The sequence below is a fragment of the Austrofundulus limnaeus genome, unplaced genomic scaffold, assembly GCF_001266775.1.
Source record: "Austrofundulus limnaeus strain Quisiro unplaced genomic scaffold, Austrofundulus_limnaeus-1.0 Scaffold236, whole genome shotgun sequence".
In the NCBI taxonomy this organism is placed as follows: Eukaryota; Metazoa; Chordata; class Actinopteri; order Cyprinodontiformes; family Rivulidae; genus Austrofundulus; species Austrofundulus limnaeus.
In genome coordinates this window covers 795,361-804,503 of record NW_013952638.1, presented here as the reverse complement: position 1 = coordinate 804,503, position 9,143 = coordinate 795,361, and the positions used below count along the sequence as shown (strand labels likewise).

Here is a 9,143-nt window from a genome sequence, read left to right as displayed (position 1 = left end):
ATATCTGATGATAGACTCTTTTAAATGAAACCAGAGAGCGTTGACAGAGAGGAGAAGGTAGAAATGACTCAGCCTGGAACTGAAAACATGGATGGAGGACCTCAGTTTAGCTCGTTTGTCGTGCTTGCACCGAGCTAATACAAATAAGGCAATATAGAATCGGTGCAAGCACAAAGGCTAACAGGCTAAGCTGAGGTTCTTCTTCCATGAAGCAGCTCTGTTGTCCTCCATCTATATTTTCAGTTCCAGGCTGAGTCATTTCTACCTTCTCCTCTCTGTCAACGCTCTCTGGTTTCATTTAAAAGAGTCAATCATCAGATATTGTCCAAAATTAACCTTCAGTGTGGATACAGCTCTCTCACACCGAGGACCTATCCATGTCATCATTTACCCAGAATGCTTTGCGTGCAAAGAAAATGGCTCCATCCGTGTTAAAATATATTTTTAAAAATTCACAAAACTAAACAGCCTACAGTATTTTACAGTCTTCATTTTACAGTTAAAAGTTATGTTTATCAAATAAAGTCTAATGTTACAACTAATCAGGGATCTCTTTAAGACATTTTCAAAGATAATTAATTACTTTGCATATCATTCTGTTCTTACTCAACTAAAAAGGATATTGTTGAACAATGTAAAGTCAAAACAAGGAAATTCACTGGAGCAAAATGAGACATTCATTTCAAACCTATAAGAAATACCTCAGTGTCAGGGAGCGTGACCTCCTGACTCTTGTAGTCCAACCACCCGACAAACTGTCTGTCCACAAAAACCTGGAAAACATCAGCCATTAAAGCTCTTCTCTGGTAACATTATACTGCACCAGTGACCCCTCTACATGTTCTCACCAGCGCTCTGTCCCTGACGTTGTTCTGAGAGTTAAGTGTTCCACCTCTGCTGATGATGGTCTCATACAGAGTGTAACCACATGACTGACCRTTGTTGTTGTTGACTGGTAGGTTTTCCATGTTTATTGGCCTCTCTGACCTGGATGGCTGCGCAGATGAATCATCACATGTGTTAGAAAAGACAATAAAAATAATTAAAGGAGTATAGAAAATGTTTCTGTTGAGACTAAGCAATGCTTGAGAGAGCTGGCCCATGGCAAGGGCCCCATCCATCAAGGGGGTGCAGTGTGTAACATAAAACAAAATAAGGGAAGTTTCGGTGAACTCAGATAAAGTTCAGGTTAAAGTCTGGTTTTCAGTGTTCTACCTTTRTAAAACACTGATTTGATGATTTTTAATCCCAATAATTTAGTAAAATTCTCTTCAAATGGCTGAAAAMTGCATAGTTATGAGTAGATCTTTTACAAWTTTTTTCCTGTTGCGTGTACCCCTGGACCCCCCTAGAACTGATTCACTCCACAGCTGCTCGTGCAGCGAGCAKCAGGTAATCCTCATCGCTGGCAGCAAATGTTGGCAGCTATGTGGTAGACTTATCCTGTTGCAAATGAATTATATTGATAACCATTTTAATTAGATATCTGGTTTCTAAAGATGAAAAAATAACATGAAAGACAAAAATATTTAAACTGGTATGTGAGTGCCTGTAAACTGGCAGTGAGATTTAAAAAAATTGCACAAGGGGAGCCACCTGGAATTCTTGAACAGTTTGCACTTTGTTGGTATATGTTTTAACTGATTTTATACTCTATTTTAGTCTGATTGAATCTTTTCTGGGTGTTTCTTGTCTTACTTTTATTTATCATGATGAAYTTGATTGTAGTTTACTACCTGCAGCTCTGAATTTGGTAATGTTTGGGTGCTGCTGCCGTTCTTGACCAAGTCTCTCTTGAAAAAGAGATTTTTAATCTCAGTGAGATCTACCTGGTTAAATAAAAAAAAAAAGAAAAAAAAATCTTCACTAGGGTGCCAAATTGGCTAGGGCCAGCCCTGATTCTTGGTCTCTMCAAAAAACAGGCATGTGCGAAAGATGTGTTTGCCAACTTTACAACTAACATTAGTTTAAGAGAATGAAGACATACCATATATATATTGAGTTTGATTTCAGCGCATTGCATTTTATTGTTTAATATATTAGCTGTCACTACAGAGGTGCTCACCTTGTCTGTGAATTGAAGGCTGTCCCACAGAGAAAGGTAGTGCTGCATTAAAACAGGCTGGTAAGCTCTCCTCTCTTGAGGTAGGGGAACTTCAGGAAGAGGCTCAGCTGGAAAACACATCATAGAAAACCCCCAAAACATTTCATTAAGGCCAGCAGTAATCTTAAATTCATACATCTTCTTGTAAAATTTGTTGTGTAATCATGCCATTTGGATGAGGAAGGTCTTACAGTGAAACCGGCTGAACAGATTCCTCAGAAGGTGATATTTGGGAGTGCAGTCTCCAGCTTCAGACAGCGGAGCATCATAATCTGCCAATAAAACCAGTTTGAAGCCGTCAGTTCTTTGCCGGAGAGTGTAGTCCTCTTCAGCTCTTGTAGGCATGCTTTGCTTTTTGGCCTTTGACCGTACCGTAACTTGTGACCTGAGGTCTGTAGGTGCCAAAGTCCATCGCTCCGTTCATGAAGCYGAAGTTGGTCCCGCCGTGGAACATGTAGAGGTTAATGGAAACACCTCGCTCCAAGATTTCGGACACAACAGCAAGCATGTCTGCCAGAGAGGAGACAGCACACAGGTGGCTCCAAGCAGGAAGAAGAAAAGAGTCAAACTGCATTAAGTTTCTTTACCTTCTGCGTGGAACACATGATGATGCTCTCCCCAAACGTCGAACCACCCAGACCAGTACTCCATCACCATCAGAGGCTTGTGGGGCTTCGCAGAACAAAGAACAGAACACACCCCTGTCAGTTAAAGATTATATTAAAACACTGCAACTGTTTGAAATGAAATAGCATTATTTTTATTATTTTAACTTTTGCTTTGTGGCCCTCARAAAAATCCAGGTGGTGGTCAGTTGCACATAAGCTTTCAATCAGGGAAGTAGATTCTTGCAAATTTCTTTCTAATCATTGGGGAGGGCCAAAAAAGAATTTCTCTTTTAAAAAGTGACCAATATGTCAAAAACATTTCAGAAAAATTAACAAAAATGGTTTTATTGAAGTTACCGTGTGTGAGTGTTAAAATAAGACACATTATCTATGTTTACCTGCATGTAGGCCAAGTGCTGGATGGCTCCAAATGACAGTCTCTGCAGATTTATTGTTTTCAGAACTGAAATAAGAAATACACAGATATATTACAATATTAAGAGAACAAATATGAACAAACATAATGGCCAAAGTAAACAGAAATCACTGTATGTGTCTGTACCTCCCTCCATCCCTTCATAACTCAAGCCTTCCCAGTTGTCTGAAGTCATCAGGAGCTCATTGATCCCTCTGGACTGGAGGCTCTGTCAGAAGATTAAAACAGGATTATTAAGAAGCTTTAGTTATGGTCAAAATGATGTTTAAAAAATGATCATTCTYAATAAACTCACATTTTTGATAAGTGGCATGTATTTGTCGTCTTTAGCATACGAACCATACTCATTCTCAACTTGAACTGCAATGATTGGTCCTCCATGTTCAAACTAAAAACACACAAAGTTACTGTGCGGCAAAATGTTCCCTTGTTGATACAAAGTCTAACAAAGATTATATTTTACCATCAGTGGTCTGACAACAGAGACGAGCTTGTCAAAGTACACGTTGACTGCATTTACAAATCCAGGATAAGTTGTCCTCAACTGCATGTCTTTATCCTGAAGCAACCAGCTGGAAAACAAACAAACAAACAAACAAACAAACAAACAAACAAACAAACAAACAAACAAACAAACAAACAAACAAACAAACAAAGGAACTTTGATAAACTGGTGTTTCAATTAAATTCACTATAGAGATAGATCCAGTCCAGTCCAATCCAGTTTGATTTGATTTGATTCAATTTGATTTTATTTCATTCGATTCGATTCAGTTCAATGTAATTTGTGGATTCAATCGTGCCCGATTTTCCATTTTGTGTTTTTGATCTGAGCATTTAAAACAAAATACGAAAATTCTATTCAGTTCAAGTATTGCAATTTAGTTTTATATGACTCCTTTTTTTGGTTAATCTAATTTGATAATTTTGTATTCGGTCAAATTCAATTCAGGTATTTTAGGTCGATTAAGATGAATTCAATTTAATCTACAGTTAAGCTCAGCCTAATTCAGCACAACTTTATTTAATTTCAGTAAATTCATTAAGTTCAATTACCCTCTAAAAGATGAAGTGTTGAATTTACCTAACCAATTTATGTCAACTGGTTCCACTAACTGAGATGAGTAAATGTAAAGCAAATTTTTGCTCAGTTTACATAATTACTTTTAGKGGAACCATTRAATTCAACRCTTCATTTTTTAGAGTGTACTGTATAAATTCAGTTTAAAAATGTTTAATTAGGTTCAACTCGTATTTGTTGTAATGTACGGCAGTGGCRCCTGCAGAATTTTTTCATGGGGGTGGTGGGGTGGGCTACTGAAAAACCAAGGGTGGCACACCAAAACAAAAATCTGTAACAGAAATGTTATGATGCATTTGTAAAATGACGATTTGAAAACTATTTTCCAACAGATGTTCAGTTTGTTATTTTACAAATAATATTACTGATTCTGTGATGTCCAAATACTTTCTGCACTTCCACAACAATCGATTTCTATTGAGTTCTATATCTTTACACACGGAGTCCTTACATTATTATTACATATTTCAGTGGCAGAATTATTCATAATGTTGGGGGGAGGGGGCTCACTAACAGGGGGTCTGTGGGTCCTCCCACCTAAATTTTTGAATGATGTAGATGCCATTTCCTGCATTCTGCAGGTTAAACAGACCTTTACCTACATRAGTAAACACTTCTATAATTCAAGTGGAATGAAATTGTTTAAGTCACAGAAACAACACTGGGTGAACTAATGTTTTATGATAAATGTGAGGGTCCAAATGAATTAAATTTTAAATGTGATGGGGACACTTCACAAATGATTGCTGTGATGTCGATGGGCTGTTCGTCATACATTTTAAAGGCATTTACAAGRAACAAGCTTTCTCAATTTTAAAACCATCACCTCGTCTTTGTATGTTTAAACAGTTTGATTTGCTTGTAGATTTTACTTTTGTGAACAAAAACTATTATTATAAATACCAATTTTAATTAATGTCTAATTTTATATTCATTATATAATTATTTAAAATGTTTAAATAACTATAGGAAAATCATAACTCATTATCTCAAGAAAACAATTGGAAAATTAACTTATCTAAAAAAAAAGCTTATCTTTATTTTGTGATAACAACGTRATATATTGTTACTGCAAGAAAACCATGGAAAAGAAATTATCTGTTGAAAACATCCGCTCTTGGTTTCCATACTAAAACATTCTGGAACATTCAATTCAGCTCAAATCAACTTTAATTTGAGGCATATTTAACTAAATTTAATTTATTTTGATTTTTGTGAAATTAGTTTCAGACCACTTAATTCAGTTTAGTTAATTTAATTATCCTTCTTTGAAATAGGAGTAGTGCTAACACACACACACACACACACACACACACGTTTGTTCTTGAACCCTGTGGGGACCATGCGCTGACTTCCATTCATTTGTTCAGACTTTTTTGCTTAACCCTGACCATTTACCCTAAAATTAACCTAAACCTTGAAACTAACCTAAAACAGTCAAGCTTTATAACAACAGACAGATGATTTCACCTGGGTAATCCACCTAAGTCCCATTCAGCACAGATGTAAGGTCCAGGTCTCAGGATCACCCACAGACCTATGTCCGCTGCCAAACTGATATATGCCCTGAWGCAACACAGACATAATACGTTCTGTATAAAATCACCCAGCAGATTTAAAAAATAACCTAGAAAAAAAATTGAAGAAGGCTTACTTGAGGTCCAGCTGATCCTGGAAGTTGAAAGCTCCTCTCTCAGGTTCATGTAGGTTCCATGGCACGTATCTGAAACAGCAACACTCAGTTTTCATTTGAATGAGTGAGAGCAACATTCTTTCTTCGTAATCTACACTAATACTTGCAGTAAGAGCTTACGTTGTGAGAGTATTGAGACCACAGGCCTTCATCTTCAGCAGCCGGTCCTYCCAGTAGGCYCTGGGGACTCTGAAGTAATGGACAGAGCCTCCCAGGATGAGGAAGGGCTCTCCTTTCAGARTGAACTGAGCCGAGTCGGCCCTCAGACCGGTCAAAGTGCTCATAATCACTTCAGAATCAAATCCAGTAGGGCAAAACCGGTAATCTGTTTGAATTAGAAAAACATAGAATAACAGGAAAATATGCATTTGAGATTTTGATACAAACCTTTTTATTAGTACATTTAAAGAAAAGCCTTACCAAGGGTTATAGCGAGTGTCCGAAATGTCCCAACAAAAACACAGTCAGAGCTGTGCCCCTCGATTCTGAGCTTACCAGCGAGTCAGGTGGTGCAGGGAGGCCTCAAACACTGAGGACAAGAGAAACTACTGTTGTTTGAGAACAATGAAATAATGCTCCCTCTCTGTCTTTTTCTATTCTTCTTTCAGTCAGGGAAAAAGAGGGCATCCCATTTCCAACAGCAAGAGCGATATCCTGATATCACTCCTCCATGTCCAACTTTGAAGTGGCAGTCTGAGGACTCAGGGGAAGACAAGTCCATTATGGCAGAGGTCACAGAGTGAAAAAGTAGTAGTGAAAAAGCTCCTTTGGTGGCAGAGCGCCATGGGTGGACAAGATTCACCCAGAGATGCTGAAAGCTCTGGATGTTGTGGGGTTGTTATGGTTGATACGTCAACATTGCATGGAGGACTATAGCCGGGGTGATGGTTCTCATTTTTAAAAAGAGGGTGTATTCCAGCTATTGTAGGATGACACTTCTCACCCTCTCTGGGAAAGTTTACTCCAGGGTGTTGGAAGGTAGGCTCCAATTGACGGTCAAGCCTCAGTTACAAGTGGACCAGATCTCCCTTGCAGAGTTGCTAACGGGGTCGTGGCAGTTTGCCTCTCTAGTCTACATGTGTTTTGTAGACCTGGAGGGCTTCAGCCCAGGTAAGCCCGTGCATCAAGGTCAGATCAGCTGTAAATACTGCTTTCCACCAGAGTGTTAACATTTCAGTGTTAAACTTTTGATTTTAACTCCTGAAGTGTTTTTGTAAACACTTTCTGAGTTAACTGACAACCAGTGTTAGTACTAATTCACAGAGTTAATTTCATCAGTGTTGTCTTAACTCTGGAGAGAGTTAAATAAGCTCCACCCACTGTTCGTAACACTTAAAAGTGTTGTATGTTGTATAACGCTTAACAGTGTGGTCATACAACACTGTGTAGTGTTGATTCTGAAAATCCCCGCCTTCTTCCACCTCATGCCAAATTAACCAGACTATTCAAAGCAAGAGATGCAGGTAATCGTGTAGAAATGATGTGTTTTCCATGTGTATGACTATTGAAGATGTTCAGTTGATCTGGTTAGTTGTTTGGTTCAGGTTAGTTAGTTGTTCAAGTTTAAGTTTGTGCTATTGTTCATAAATCGACAACATGAGTCAGAGGTACTTCCTGGTGTGTGAAGGTCGACTCTGTTGCTGCTGTGGTCGTACATGTAAGAGTTGACCTCAACTCTGAGCCAGAGTGCAATCTGCTCTGCCTACGGTGTAAAACTTACACTGATCTTGTATTTTAGGCTACTAAATGCAAAATACACTTTATATACAGTATATACTGAAAGAAAAAACAATAAATGTTAACACATTAGTGTAAGGAAATGTTAAAAATACACTGAATGTATCATAAAATGACACAATGCATGTTGAAATTTTAACACCGACAGTGAAAGAGAATAAGACTGTTTTGAGTTAAAAGTGCACTTATGTAGTATTAGAAAAGAACATCAATGGGTGTCAAATATTTAACAACATTAAAGAGTTAAATACTAACACTTTAGAAGTGTTAAATACGAACCCTTTTGAAAGTGTAATTTTAACTTAGAGTCTGTGAGAATTATTTAAACTCAGAAAAAGTGTTAAATTTAACACTGAGAGTTAAATTAACACTTTGGATTTGGCTGTGTATCCAGCAGGAGCGACAGGAAATGAGTCTCCAAGCTGCAGGTGCACAATCTTGATAATTTCATCCTATAAGTACCATGGTATTCTCTGCAAAACACTAGTCTGTTTAAGTACTGTTCTCATGAGAACCAGCTACTACTGGACATTTAGTCACCCAAGAAAAGGAGAGGAGGCTTTGATTTGTGATGTGAGCTTTTATTAGCTTTTTGTTTGCAATAATAATTATTACCAGTTATTCAAAGATAAAATATCTGTATAAGTATGTTGCGCCATCTGGTGGTTGTATTTAAAAACTGTAAGTGAAACTTGACAACCTTTTGTCAAATTTCACTTACAGTTTTTAAATACTGTTACTGTGGAATAACATGTGRAGTTCCTCAGGGTTCTGAACTTGGAGCAAAACTGTTTATCTAAATGACATGGTTAATGTGTCAAGGTTCTTTAAATGTGTTTTGTTTGCTGATGTTACACTATTTTTTTTGTTTGTTTGGGTAAAGGCATAGAACAAATGTTAAAGAAAATGCAAGCAGAATTTGTGACAATACAAGATTGTTTTAAACTAAACAAATTATCATTAAACTTAGATAAACCTAATTATATTATATTTACAAATAGACAAAGAACTGTTAACATTCCATTTAGAGTTGACAATGTGGAGGTTAGTAGAGTCAGTGAGGTAAAGTTTTTGAGTGTTATTATTGATGAGAAACTGACATGGAAACCTCATATAAATAGTTTAAGAATAAAACTAGCTAAATCATTGCTTTAAAAAGTAATGGACTTGTGTAATGATAAAGCTTTGTATATGTTATAAAACGGATTAATTGTTTCACACTTGGTTTATTGTGTTGAGGCATGGGGTAAAGCATGTAAGACAATTGCAAATCCTGTTTTTGTTTAGCAAAAAAGAGCATTAAGAATTATCACTCGAAAACATTGCCAATATATCCATCTAATATATTATTTTCTAAACTGAAATTATTAAAAATCTATTATCTGGTTGATTATAACATTCTGTTAGTTATATATAATAATAACTTAATATGAAATAACCCTGTTTTATTTTTTTTTCATATTTTCCCCTAGACATGCAGATAT

General features: G+C 36.8%; 1 protein-coding gene across 1 annotated transcript in view; it reads right to left on the bottom strand.

Annotated features, from left to right (window-relative positions):
* The window catches only part of LOC106525652 (beta-galactosidase-1-like protein 2), a gene marked incomplete at its 3' end in the record, with an annotated part of 20,226 nt that overhangs the window by 4,712 nt on the left and 6,371 nt on the right, over positions 1-9,143 (bottom strand). Inside the window, 14 exon segments of the mRNA XM_014019955.1 lie at positions 702-773; positions 849-995; positions 2,066-2,172; positions 2,296-2,376; positions 2,477-2,614; positions 2,692-2,776; positions 3,111-3,175; positions 3,275-3,356; positions 3,444-3,536; positions 3,612-3,720; positions 5,700-5,795; positions 5,884-5,952; positions 6,043-6,247; positions 6,343-6,451. Coding sequence (XP_013875409.1) covers positions 702-773; positions 849-995; positions 2,066-2,172; positions 2,296-2,376; positions 2,477-2,614; positions 2,692-2,776; positions 3,111-3,175; positions 3,275-3,356; positions 3,444-3,536; positions 3,612-3,720; positions 5,700-5,795; positions 5,884-5,952; positions 6,043-6,206 — 1,308 coding nt within the window.